At 47.5% G+C, this 13982-nt stretch overlaps 1 protein-coding gene across 8 annotated transcripts in view; it reads left to right on the top strand.

The window, feature by feature from the left end:
• The window catches only part of St3gal3 (ST3 beta-galactoside alpha-2,3-sialyltransferase 3), a 208587-nt gene that overhangs the window by 19381 nt on the left and 175224 nt on the right, over positions 1-13982 (top strand). For all 8 annotated transcript variants that reach the window (XM_021201159.1, XM_021201157.1, XM_021201155.1 and 5 more), the window contains exon 2: positions 8955-9099. In XM_021201159.1, the coding sequence (XP_021056818.1) occupies positions 8985-9099 (115 nt within the window). In that variant the 5' untranslated portion in view covers positions 8955-8984. The remainder of the gene's footprint in view (positions 1-8954; positions 9100-13982) is intronic.

Genomic DNA, 13982 nt, shown 5'->3' with positions numbered 1-13982 from the left:
GCAGCGAGTGTAGACTCACACAGCTGAGAAGACCGTTCACGTGCAGCGAGTGTAGACTCACACAGCTGAGAAGACCGGTCAGGTGCAGCGAGTGTAGACTCACACAGCTGAGAAGACCGGTCACGTGCAGCGAGTGTAGACTCACACAGCTGAGAAGACTGTTCACGTGCAGCAAGTGTAGACTCACACAGCTGAGAAGACTGTTCACGTGCAGCGAGTGTAGACTCACACAGCTGAGAAGACCGGTCACGTGCAGCAAGTGTAGACTCACACAGCTGAGAAGACCGTTCACGTGCAGCGAGTGTAGACTCACACAGCTGAGAAGACCGTTCAGGAGGGGAGATTGGAGTTTCCCAGTTAGGTGCAGTGATCTTCCCGACCATATTCTGAGAGAAAATGTCAACCAAATGGGCCCGATCATGAAGGTCACTTTCAGATGTCACAGCTGCCCTGATGAAGATGGCAGTGGCCGAGTTCTACATCACCTGTGATGAATGGTCAACCTCAAGGAAGAGGGGATCGGAGGGGAAGTCAGAGGGACCTGTGACACAGCTAGCTGACAGTCAGTAGCAGTTGAGAGAGTCAACAAAATGATAGTAAATGAAGGACAATTGGGACAGTAGTCTGAGACATGAGTTCTCTTCCTCCCCGCTTTTCTGAATATTTCAGTTAAACCAATCATAGGCTTTAGGACTGAGCAAGGTAGGTGAAGGGGAGGGAGAAGCAGGAGTCCATAGAGAGTTCAAGGGTCGGTCACAGAACAGAAAAGCGAATCTCTTGAAGCTAGTGGTTGTGACAGGAGTTCTAAATGATCTGTAAAGGGAAAGACTAGGATTAATCATTTGATTTGAAGTAGAATTGGAAGTATCAGGGTGACCTGATAATTTTCAGTATGTAAAGATGTAAAGGCCAGTGCAGGCGCAGGCTCAAGCGCAGGCTCAGGTGCAGGCTTAGGTGCAGGCGCAGGCTCAGGTGCAGGCACAGGCTCAGGTGCAGGTGCAGGCTCAGGTGCAGGCACAGGCTCAGGTGCAGGTGCAGGCACAGGCGCAGGTACAGGTGCAGACTCAGGTGCAGGCACAGGTGCAGGTGCAGGCTCAGGCGCAGGCTTAGGTGCAGGCTCAGGTGCAGGCATAGGCTCAGGTGCAGGTGCAGGCACAGGTGCAGGCACAGGCGCAGGCTCAGGCACAGGTCCAGGTGCAGGCTCAGGCGCAGGCTTAGGTGCAGGCGCAGGCTCAGGTGCAGGCACAGGCTTAGGTGCAGGTGCAGGCTCAGGTGCAGGTGCAGGCATAGGTGCAGGCTCAGGTGCAGGCACAGGCTCAGGTGCAGGCACAGGCGCAGGCTCAGGTGCAGGCACAGGCGCAGGTGCAGGCATAGGTGCAGGTTCAGATGCAGGCTCAGGTGCAGGCACAGGCTCAGGTGCAGGCACAGGCTCAGGTGCAGGCGCAGGCTCAGGTGCAGGTTCAGGTGCAGGCTCAGGTGCAGGCGCAGGCTCAGATGCAGGTACAGGTGCAGGCTCGGGTGCAGGCGCAGGCTCAGGTGCAGGCACAGGCTCAGGTGCAGGCGCAGGCGCAGGTGCAGGTGCAGGTTCAGGCACAGTAGGTGCAGGCACAGGTGAGGTGCAGGCCCAGGTGCAGGTAGCACGTGTGCACATTTGGGTGTATGCTCACATGTACTGCCTAGCTCATCCCCTGAAAGGACCCAGGGCAGTGAGGACACAGGACATGTAGGTGTTGGGTTTTGCTTTGTTTCTAAGGTGCTGGGAATGGAACCCAGGGCCTCACACACACTAGGGAGGTACTGTTTCTTGGTGTGTATGTAGCAATGCTGCTCTTGAATTTTTTGTTCAATAAAGGGGTCCATCGGTTAGACTGACTCACAGACTGTCATGTGTCTGTGAGCCTAAGGTTGTGGTCACCACCTGGCAGCACGGATTGAGGCGACACTGGTATCATCCCTTCTGCCCCCTCAGAGGAGAGCCCCTTAGAATCACTGTGTTTTGTAGGCAGATTGAACATTCTGTACATTTTTAGTTCTTTAGTTCTCAGAGGAAAGTTAAGACATAGAGTCCACTGTGCTGCTAGAGGTTCAAGTCTCAGCTGGTAAAGTACTGCCCCGCAAGCGTAAGGACCGGAAATGACCCCACCACACACGAAATGCCGTGTGTTGGCGCTCATGCTCTCAATCCCAGCTCTGGGACCTGCTAGCCAGCTGGTTGGTCTAGATGATTGGTGAGCTCTCAGTTCAGTGAGAGACCTTGTCTTGGAAAACAAGGTGGTTTCTGGGGAAGACCACAGGCTGAAAACCCAGACAGACAGACAAAAAGAACCACAGAGTCTCTGCTTTCTGTTTCACTTTGGAAACTTCGTATATTGACTTTTATAAAGACTGAAAATAAGTATATGAATAAGTAGATCATGAAATATACCCCTCCAAATCTACTAAATTTCTTAAGATGTATGTATGTATGTGTCTGTCTGTCTGTCTCTCTCTCTATCTATGTGTGTGTACATGTGTACATGCCTGTGTGAGTTTATGTGCACCATGTATATGCAGGGACACTTGGAGGTCAGAAGAGGATGTTGACTCCGTTGAGGCTGGAGTTACAGACAGTTGTGAGCTACCACGTTGGCTGTGAGAGCTGAACCCAGGTCCTCTGTAAGAGCATCGAGTACTCTTAACCTCTGAGTCATCTCTCCACCCCCAAACCCAGGCACTCCCATTTGTTGTTGCCAATGTGAGGCTATACATACGCATACCCCTCTCTCTCTAGATCGGTTCTGATAGCAGCTGTGTCTAGGCTCTGATCTGTGTTGGGGTACGTTTCCCATAGCAGCGTGTCTAGGCTCTGATCTGTGTTGGGGTACGTTTCCCATAGCAGCGTGTCNAGCAGCGTGTCTAGGCTCTGATCTGTGTTGGGGTACGTTTCCCATAGCAGCGTGTCTAGGCTCTGATCTGTGTTGGGGTACGTTTCCCATAGCAGTGTGTCTAGGCTCTGATCTGTGTTGGGGCGCGCCCTTTGCTTCATTTTCTCTGACAGGTGTGTCAGGTTCTGCATTACTCCCTGGTCCTAGAGGATGCACTGTCCACCTCCTGTGTGCGTGGCCAGCCTTTGTGAACTGCATATCACACTCTCCTGCCCTCTGGCTTCCATCTGGGATCATCTGGCAAAAGGCAGAGCTGCAGATCCAGGCAGGAGCGGGAGAGGTCAGAGCGTTCTGTCACCCATGACTGCTGGCCACCTCCTAGTGGAAGTGGTACCGTATGTCCCACTGCCTCCATCCATCAGCGCCTTCTCTCTCACACCAGCTTGGTCACGGCGTTCACAGCATTCACGGCTTTCTTTTCTCACCCTTTCAGAAGAGGGAAGCAGCTTCATGCCCTTGCTAGCATCTCAGCGGCTCCTTTAAACCCTACACACACAGCTTACAGAATCCTGCCATCACACCTCCTCCGGGATCCCTTCTGCGTGTGCAGCCTGCTTCCTGTCAAGGCCCAGCAGACATGCTGCAGAGAGGCCGAGCTCTGTGGCTTCCTTGCTGTCTTAGTTAGGGTGAACTTAGTTTGCTATGGACAAACGCCATGACCAAGGAAGGCAACTTGTAAGGACAATGTTTCATGGGGGCTGGCTCACAGGCTCAGAGGTTCAGTCCATTATCAAGGCAGGAGCATGGCAGTGTACTGGCAGGCATGGTGTAGGAAGAGCTGAGAGTTCTATATCTTCATCTGAAGGCAAATAGAAGACTGTTTTCAGGCAACTAGGGTGAGGGTTTAAAGCACATACCCTCAGTGACACAACTACTCCAACAAGGCCACACCTCCTAATAGTGCCACTCCCTGGGCCAAGCATATACAAACCATCACACTTGCTAATTGGGTATTGAAATGTTGTTAATTTTATCTTTAAGATCTATGTTGCTAATGGGCATTCCTATACAGGACTGGTTTAAAATAGTGTTTATATACGTACATGCCGTGGCACACACATGGAAGTCAGAGGACAACTTGCAGAAGTCTGGTTCTTCTACCATGTAGATCTCTGGATTGAACTTGAGTCATCAGGCTTAGCAGCAAGCCCCCTACCCACTGAGCCCTGCATAGGACCCCTCACTATTTGCTGCAGAGCTGAGTTAAGGTATAGGCAATTGTAAATCTCAATTATGGAGACAATACTGTGACATAACAGTTGTAACTCTGAAGGGGAAAACAGATACCTCCCAAGGATGCGCATGTCCCACCCCACCCTGTTCCCTAGGAGCAGCCAACATAACAATTATGGTGCCACTCAGGCCTTTATATGTATATGTTTAGCATTAAATAAACATGTGTATGTGTGCATAGATAAACTCGTGCCTATATGTGTGTGCATCTGTCTGGGGGGCTCAGTTTCAGAGCTCACTGACCCCCTATGCTTCTTTTATAGATGTTAGTATTCCTATCTCTTAATAATTACAGCTTGGAGTTCTGATATGAGATAAGGTGGATTTTCATCAGTGATATTTGAGACACATACATTTGGTCTTCACCTCTGTCTCCTGACACTGTAACTCCTACCATCTTTAGAATACCTGATGTCTCAGTGTGTGCTAATGGCTTGACTGACAGCTGGCTGCTGCTGTGTGGCTGCAGGATGGGGCCTGGTTATCTTAGTTCCTTAGTTTCTGTTGCTGTGATAAAAATACCATGACCAAGGCAACTTATAAAAGAAAGCCTTTAGCCGGGTGTGGTGGCGCATGCCTTTAATCCCAGCACTGGGGAGGCAGAGGCAGGCGGATTTCTGAGTTCGAGNCTACAAAGTGAGCTCCAGGACAGCCAGGGCTATACAGAGAAACCCTGTCTCAAAACAAAAACAAAAACAAAAACAAAAACAAAAACAAAACAAAAAAAGAAAGCCTTTAATGGGTGGCTTATAGTTTCCGAGGTTAGAGTCCATGGCCATCATGTCAGGAAGCATGACATCAGGTGGCAGGTATGTCTCTGGAGCAGTAGCTGAGAGTTCACACCGTGAGTCACAGCCACAAGGTGGAGAGGGACACTGGGAATGACTTTTGTCTTTTGAAACCTTAAAGCTCACTCCCAGTGATACACTGCCTTTAATAAGGCCACACTTTGTAATCCTTCCCAAACAGTTCCACCAGCTGTGGACCACATATTCAAACACAGGAGTCTTTGGGGACCATTCTTGTTCAAACCACACTTTTCCAGAAGGGACTGAGGTAAGAGTGAAGGGTTGGGACTTTTAGTCTCACTCCTCAGCCTTTTCAGGGAGAGCAACCTGATACCAGTGGCCTTTGTATAATGATTTCCATGTAACAACGTTTCCACAAATCCCCAAAAGATGGAGTTAACAAGTGAAGATTCGAGGGTGCCAACTGCAGAGGCCATGGAAGCCCCCTTTCTCCTTTCCTCTGTGTTAGTCTCTTCTGCTAAATGGAGGATCTCTTTGGGATTTATGAGCTAGTCCAGCAAATTAGTGGCACCTAGGCAGGCAGTCTAGACAATCCTGATTGTAGTTCCTGGGTCAAAAATACCGGGCAGTCTGGCTGAGGCTTGTGATTGGCACCTGGCGTGGGTCTGTGGGCCTGCACACTCAGCCTCTGGGATCGGATGCTGTCTCCAGGTAGCTGTTACCACAGCAGAGTTGGCGGAGAGGACTCCACTGGCCAATCAGTAGCTGCAGGTTCAGTGAGCGCTCCACGTCTGGCCTCTGTCCATGTGTGCCTCTCTCCATGTGCGCACACACTCATGAGGAACATACTACAGTCATTTCTCTTGTTGGCAGTGTTCACTGGTGAAAGCCTTGTCCGTTTCTTTCTGAATTCATTTTTAAGTACTTTACAGATTTTGTTGCCATGATTAATGGAATTCTTTTCATCTTACATTTTCTTTTTTTAAAATATTTTATTTTGGCCGGGCGGTGGTGGCGCACACCTTTAGTCCCAGCACTTGGGAGGCAGAGGGAGGTGGATTTCTGAGTTCAAGGCCAGCCTGGTCTACAAAGTGAGTTCCAGGACAGCCAGGGCTACGCAGAGAAACCCTCTTTCTCTCAAAAAAAAAAAAAAAAAAGCAAAACAACAACAACAACAAAAAAAGAATAAATATTTTATTTTATTTCATGTGCATTGGTGTGAGGGTGCCAGATGCTTTGGAACTGGAGCTAGACAGTTGTGAGCTGCCATGTGTGTGCTGGGAATTGAACCCGAGTCCTTTGGAAGAGCACACAGTGCTCTTAACCACTGAGCTGTCTCTTCTGTGTTTCATCTTACATTTTCTCTCTCTCTCTCTCTCTCTCTCTCTCTCTCTCTCTCTCTCTCTCTCTCTCTCTCTCTTTGTTTTGTTTTGTTTCAAGACAGGGTTTGTCTGTATAGCCCTGGCTGACTTGGAACTCACTTTGTAGACCAGGCTGGCCTCAAACTCAGAAATCTGCCTGCCTCTGCCTCCTGAGTGCTGGGATTAAAGGCGTGTCCTACCACGCCCAGCTTCATCTTACATTTTCTAATTGCATATTTTTGGCATGTTTTAAAAGAAGCTCTTAACTTTTCTGTAAATTAATCTTATAATTACCTCCTTTATTGAATTTTCTGTGCGTTCTACCATCTTCCTCGGTGAGACAGTAAGGGAATTCCCCCAGTTGTAAGGGAAAAGCTTTCCTAGGGGGGACATCCATCATCTGCAAATTGCAACTTTTTATCACCGTGTTTTAATACATTTTTGTTACACTTATTTCCACTCTGTGTATGTTAGGGTTGGATGGGCGTGCCCTAGTGCATGTGTGGAAGTCGGAGGACAATTTATGATAGGGCTGCTCTCTCCTACCACGTGGGTCCTGTGGAATGAACTCTGCTCTTCAGGCTCAGGAGAAAGCAAGCTCCTTTATTCTCTGAGCCATCCCACTGGCCCATTATTAATATTTATACATATGTCTTTTTCATGTTATTTGGTTACTGGGTTAAGTGATTGGAACTGGGGGCGGGGTCTGACCCTGGGAAGTCTTCTTGGATCATGGATACAAACAAGTTTGTATCAAAGGGTGTACAGAAGGTACTGTAGCAAAGTGGATGGAAAATGGGTTCCAGGCAGGCCCTAGGTTGGGAAATGAGGTGGCCTTCAGAGGGTGCTTAGTACACAGGGCACTGGTGAGACTGAGAGAAGCAGGGGCGGCCTGAAAGGTAGCAGGGGCTTACCCTATAGAGCAGCGTTTAGACTGGAACAAGAGATCTGTTAGCAGAAGATGCCTGCCTCCCGATTGCTGGAGCCAGGGAATATGTTACCTCACTTGGCAAAGGGACTTTCTAGTTATAATGAAGATTCTGACCCTTTAAAGAAGGCAGTTAAGTCTGGATTATGGAGATGGGCCCAGGGTAGTCACAGGAGCCCTGAAAAGTGAAGGAAGTTTTCCAGCTGAAAACAGAAGCAAGCTGCTACAGAAGGACAAACTGGAGAGAGAGAGAGAGAGAGAGAGAGAGAGAGAGAGGTATAGCCTGCAGGACTGATGGGGGCCATGGAGAAAGCTGAAGAAGGATGGCAGGAGCAAAGGCTGGTCCTTCCTACAAGGGAGCCAGCTGCAGGGAGGAGAGAGATTCGGGCAGCAGTGAGCATGGACTCAGGCTCTTCTCGGGAGCTTCTGGGCAGGGCGCAGCCTGTGATGCACCAAGGGCCTAGCAGAGCTACTCCGTAGTGGGGGTGCTGGCCTCTAGGAGGCTGAGATAATAAATGTGTTTTACTGTAAACTGTTTAGTCTGCCCCTACCTTGTTTTAGCAACAGAAGAAAATGATTCCAAACAGGTTTGAGCGTGGAAGTAACATTTCAGATCTTACGTTAGAAATGACTCTGAGCTGGCAGTGGTGACTCGTGCTTGAAGCCTCAGCCAGCACCCGGAGGCTGAGAGAGACAGAGGACTATAGCTTTTGGGCCAGTCTGGGCTACACAGGTCAGTCTAGGTCTAAGTGTTAGAGACCCTGTCTTGAAAATTTGAAGCAGAACCAAAGAGTGGTGCTGTGTGCCAAATGGAGGCAGAGAATAGAAACGGATTTGTCCGAATGCAGTGTCAGTGTGACTAGGGCAGTCAGTGACGGTGGGGTGGCATATGGCGGAGGAGTTACTTGAGGGCTGGAGAGATGGTTAGTGGTTAACAGCGCCTACTGCTCTTGCAGAGGGCTGAACTTTGGTTCCTGTCTCTCAGCTACCCATAGCTCCAACTCTGGGGAATCTGAGGTCCGCTTCTGGACTCTGAAGACACAGCACTTACGTGTACACAAATCCCACCATACATGCAAGTGTACACATAATTTTAAAAGGGCTAGAGAGGTGGCTTAGTGGTTACAAACATGTATTGCTTTTTCTGGAGGATCCAGATTAAGTTCCCAGCACCTATGCTGGGCCACTCACGACTGCCTGTAACTCCAGTCAGCAGGGGATCTGACACCTTGTTCTGGCTTCTCTGGTACCTGACTGCATGTGGTGAGCACACAGGCATGTAGTACACCCATGAATAAACACAGGTCCAAAACCTTTTTTTAAGAAATCAAAAGGCTGGAGAGTTGGCTTAGCCATTAAGAAAACTTGCTGATCTTGCAGAGGACCCAGGTTCGGTTCCCTGTATCCACATGGCAGCTCCCAACCATCTGTCCCTCCAGCTCCAGGGGACCTGATGCCCTCTTCTGGCCTCTGCTGGCACCAAGCACACACATGGTGCACACATATACACACATGTAGACAAAACACTCGATACGCATGAAATCAAAATAAATTTTTACAAAACTTATTTGAGAGCTTATAGTTGCCAGAAATCTATCATCCACAGGAACGAGGGGAGGACATGTATGTCTAGAAATATTCCCTGAGTGCCCTGCTGGGACTCAGTGATTGTCACGCATTTGGAACTGTCTTTAGAGTTTCTTCACTATGCGGAGGAAGACTGCTTAATATCTTACTGGCTTTTCCTGTTTGTTTTTAGGTCATGTAGGAAATTGTGAGTCATGTGAAGATGGGACTCTTGGTATTCGTGCGCAATCTGCTGCTAGCCCTCTGCCTCTTCCTGGTCCTGGGATTTTTGTATTATTCTGCCTGGAAGCTACACTTACTCCAGTGGGAAGACTCCAGTAAGTATGGTCGCTGCAGTTCACCCCAAGCCTGTAGCTTTACCATGCAGCTGCAATCCCTGTGGGACGGAGGCGTAGAAATCTCCCGCCATTCTAGTTGCTGGGGCCTGAGAACTTCGATGCTTCCCCTTCCCCCAACCCCTTAAATCTGCATGCTGCAGCAAATCTCCGCTTCCTTTCCGAGCCCAGTGAGCAGGTGTTGCTCTTCGCGTCAAACCTCGGACTGTACCCGCATTTCTAGTTCCTGAAGGCTCTCGTCTCTTTTATTAGTACAGTGTCCCCACCCTTGCTCCTCACTCACTGCCTTGGGTCGTGTGTTGAAGCTGGTTGGTTTGTCTGCCCCCAGAATTCCATCTTTACTTTTTCCTTGCATTTTCAGTTTGATATTGTCTTTGTTTTATTTTCCCCTGAGGAAACGTTGTCTCCTTCACCTTTGCAGCCCTTTGGTTGTGAACTCACACCTAACTAGAGTACCTGTGACCCAGCCACCCCCAACCCCTTCCCTCCATAGGAGCCTCTGGTCTCAGGTGTGACGCGGTATCTCCCTCATGTTCCCCAGTGTCCTCTGAGTCACAGGCACGCAGTTGATGTGATGGCATTACTTGTCACCTGTCATTGTGCACTCTGTTTTTGGCTGGAGCTTGAAGCATCACATAGGGTCCTCCTGGCTCTTCTTTGGTCATTTCGTTTAATCTCAGCCTGCTGTAGGGGACACTGTGTTGCCAAATCTGATTCCCACCAATGTATGGATCAAGGCCAGTTGTATCTTTCCAGACAGCTCCTGGGCTTCGGTGTAGAACTGATCTAGAGGGTAGGGTCGGCCTCCAGGCTGAGGGTAAGCGGAGGCAGAGGAGCACAGCTGGCGACTGTGGCCCTAACAGACAGCTTTGCTCTGAAGATGGGTGTTTCTCACGTGATCTGAACTAGATGCATATTTTAAGCTGAAATTTAAAATACCGTGTCAAATCTTTATTGCTTTGTATAGATTGTTTGTGCCTCTTAAATGTTCAGCTTGGACTGGAGCTAGGACTGGGCTGGGGCTGGGGCTCAGTTGGTAGAGTATTTACCTAGCATATACAAAGCCCAGCACCAAATACAACTGGGCGTGGTGCTTCACACCTGTAATTCCAGTACTCAGGAGGCGAAGTCAGGAGAATCGGAAGTGCAGGGTTATCCTTGGCTACATAGTAAGTTCAAGGCCATCCTAGGCTGCAGGAGACTCTGTTTAAAAGAAACAAAGTTTAGCTTATAATTATTACTACTTTGTGTTTCAAGAAGTTACTCTAAGTTCTCTGCCTTGATTTATTTTTAGAGTTAAAGTTGAGCGTTCCAAGGCAAGGAGCATTTGCATCAGACAGTGTAGAATTCCGAATGGTGGCTCTGTGTCAGTGGAAAACATGTCCGAGAAACAGAGCCCCACCCCCACCCCACCGAAGTCATAACTAAGGGTCAAATAATATTTCCCTAGAGAAGTAAAAAGGAATTAGTATTATGGAAGACCCATAATGTCAGGCATTCAGGCAGACAATATAGACATTTTATTTCATCTAATTTAATTCTTAATACTGGTCTGTGAAGATATCATTAATCTCCATTTTCCAGTTGGACAAACCCCAGCACTTAATTAATCTACCAGGGTCACACAGTTGAGCTGGAGTTAAACTCTAATTTTCCATCTTTAAGACCCATTTCATGTAGAAAACTATAACAAATACTGAAGAGAGAATTTAATTCTGTATTCTACTTGATAAAAAGAGAAAGGGTTCTCAGAGAGGGAGTGAAAAACGAAAGAGAGAATAAGAGGAAGGGACAGAGAGGGAGGCAAACCTGTAAAAGAAGCTGGGCACCCAGCAATCCTACCACTTGGGAGGCAAAGGTAGGCGGGTCTCTCTAAGTTCAGGACTAACCTGGTCTACATAGAGAGATCCAGGTCAGCCAGAGCAACAGAGTAAGTCCTGACTCAGAAAAACAAACAAAAAATAAAATAAAGCAAATCTTTAAAAAAACAGTTATTACAAACAAAAGATAGCGTAGAAACTACATGTTGTGGCGCTCGTGTACATGCCCAGCAGCTAAGCTGAGGCAGCCTGGGCTCCAAGCCAGGGCACTGTTTCAGAGTAGATAAGCTGAGCCCGGTGGCCAGGTCCTTCATCATAGCTGCTCAGGAGGCTGACACAAAAAGAGCAAAAGCGAAACGTGGGCTCCACGGGGAGTTCAAGGGCAGCCTGGGCACCTCACTGGGATCTTGTCTCAAAATTTAAAAAACTCTCTCTCCCCTCTCTCTCTCTGGAAACATGGCTATTGGTAAAGTTGTGGCCTACCATGCAACTCTGGGTTCAGTCCCCAGCACTGACTGCACACACACACACACACACACACACACACACACACACACACACACACACACACACACACACACACACACACACACACACACACACACACACACACACAAACACACACACACATACATATATATATATATATATATACATACATATATATGCATACATTCATATACACACATACGCTAACACATATATACATACTCACATACATATACATAATATACTCGCATAGACACATGCACACATATACATATACTAACATATACACAATCACATACATATATTCACCCATATACACACTTGAGTACACTAACAAACTTCTATACACACAAGCACTCACATACACACATATACAAACTCACACACATATGCATACACTCATATATACACATACATATCACACACATACATTAATGCACATATACCTGTACAAACACATGCATATAAACACACTCACACACTGACATACACATTTACATACACACACACATATACATGCATACTCCCATGCTCATATACATATAATACACACACATACTTGTGTACATTCTCTCATGCACATGCACACTTAAACACATACACACATGCATATATACACTCACACACACCTACATTCACATGCACACACGAACTGTAGAATTATATTTATAATGTAATATCACTATAATATAATGACACACACATCTGTCTTTTGCACAGCTAGTTTCGTAAGTTAATAAGCAGAGCAGCATAGTCCCCGGGTTAGAAAGCTCGGGGCATCTTCACATTTCATCCTTTCCAAGTGGGGATGAAGTGCTTGTGTCTCTCTTTGCCCTGCTAGTTTATCTGGGCCATCACTCTGGCTAAAAGGTAGGTGGCTCTTCCCAGAAATAATTCTAGTGTCCTGTTCCATGAAAACTATGCATGTTAATTTAAAGTTCTGTTATTCCTTATTAGTAAAATGAATCTTGTAGTATTTCTCTCTGTGTGCTAAGATCCTTAAACATTTTTGCCACTGTGTTTAGTAATTATAGTAAGTCCCTTCAGTTTCCTACTTGTGAAAAATTGTAAACAGAAGGGCCCTAAAATACGTGCTGTTGATCTGATTGCTACTGAACATCTCGTGGAGCAAGTCAGTTGGAAACTGTGTCTGATATTTATAAAGGACAGGCTGAACCGAGCTAGTGGATATAGGACATATTACTAAATTAACTCTTAGCTCTCCCTCTTAAAACCAAAATGGACTGGAGAGATGGCTCAGTGGTTAAGAATATACACTGCTCTTCCAAGGCCCTGAGTTTGGTTCTCAGCATCCAAACAAGGTGTCTCACACCCACCTGTAACTCCAGCTCCAGCGGATTCAACACCCCTCTGGCTTCTGCAGTTACCTCTACACACACGCACATCCACATCTACACATAGGAAAAAAGGAAAAGAAATCTTTTCAGGAAGTGACATGGAGGGTGGCATTTGGCTGAGACAGCAGTTCTCAACCTTCCTGATGCTGTGACCCTTTTATACAGTTCCTTGTGCTGTGGTGACCCCCAACCATGAAATTATTTTTGTTACTCCTGCATAACAGTAATTCTTCTATATATGAATCATAATGTAGATATCTGCTATGCAGAATGCCTGCCACACAGTCCAACAGGGGTGTGACTCAGGCTGAGAACCACTGGGTTAGACTTTCTGCTCCCTGTGGTGATAGAGTAGCTGAGCTGGTGTCAGAAGTAGCTTTAGCACCATAAAGAATTGTTCACACAGACCAAATCAACTGTGTCAAACAAGGGGAAGGAGCATAGATTCCAGCACCTGTGAAGGAAAACCCTGGGGGAGCCCACAGCCTCCCAGCCTCCTGCTGGGCACCACTGTTCAGAGGTCAGTGTGGGACTGGCTGAAGTGGTTTCTGCTAGTCAGAGAGACCAGGAGCAGCATTCAGGGCATTTGAAACTATGGGAATTTGTGGGGTGGCCCACAGGCATCTGTGGGAGGATTCCAGAGTTTGAGCTGTCACACGCAGGGCAGAAATACCGAGGTTTCTGGTCTAGTGCTCTGGCCTGGGATTCCATAAAAGAGGTGGCAGAGCAGGAATGATGGGGGAGCTAGGACATCGGAGTCCCTGCCCTGCAGTGGAAAGCTCTCAGCACTGGGTAAGCAGCAGAGTCACTGAAAGGCCGTGCCCTTAGGTGTCGAGGTCTCACCGGAGAGCGAGACCTACAAGGTCCACAGAGCTCCTAGCAAGACAGTGTTTGAAGTTCAGGACACCTCAGTCTTAGAAAACAACTTTAAGAAGTTACACATACATGTGCATTTGTCAGTAACTATTTACTCCAGAGGAATGAAAACTTCTGTCTGTAAAAAGATTTGGAAACAATTGTCTGTGGTAAATTTATTCACAATAGGCATGTACAGAAAACACCTTCAAAATCTGTTAGTGATGAGGGAGCACACTGCTGTAGTGATGAGGGAGCACACTGCTGCAGTGATGAGGGAGCACACTGTGCTGCAGTGATGAGGGAGCACTGTGCTGCAGTGATGAGGGAGCACACTGTGCTG

The sequence above is a fragment of the Mus pahari genome, chromosome 6 (genome assembly GCF_900095145.1).
Source record: "Mus pahari chromosome 6, PAHARI_EIJ_v1.1, whole genome shotgun sequence".
Lineage (NCBI taxonomy): Eukaryota > Metazoa > Chordata > Mammalia > Rodentia > Muridae > Mus > Mus pahari.
This window is presented reverse-complemented; position numbering and strand designations above follow the sequence as displayed.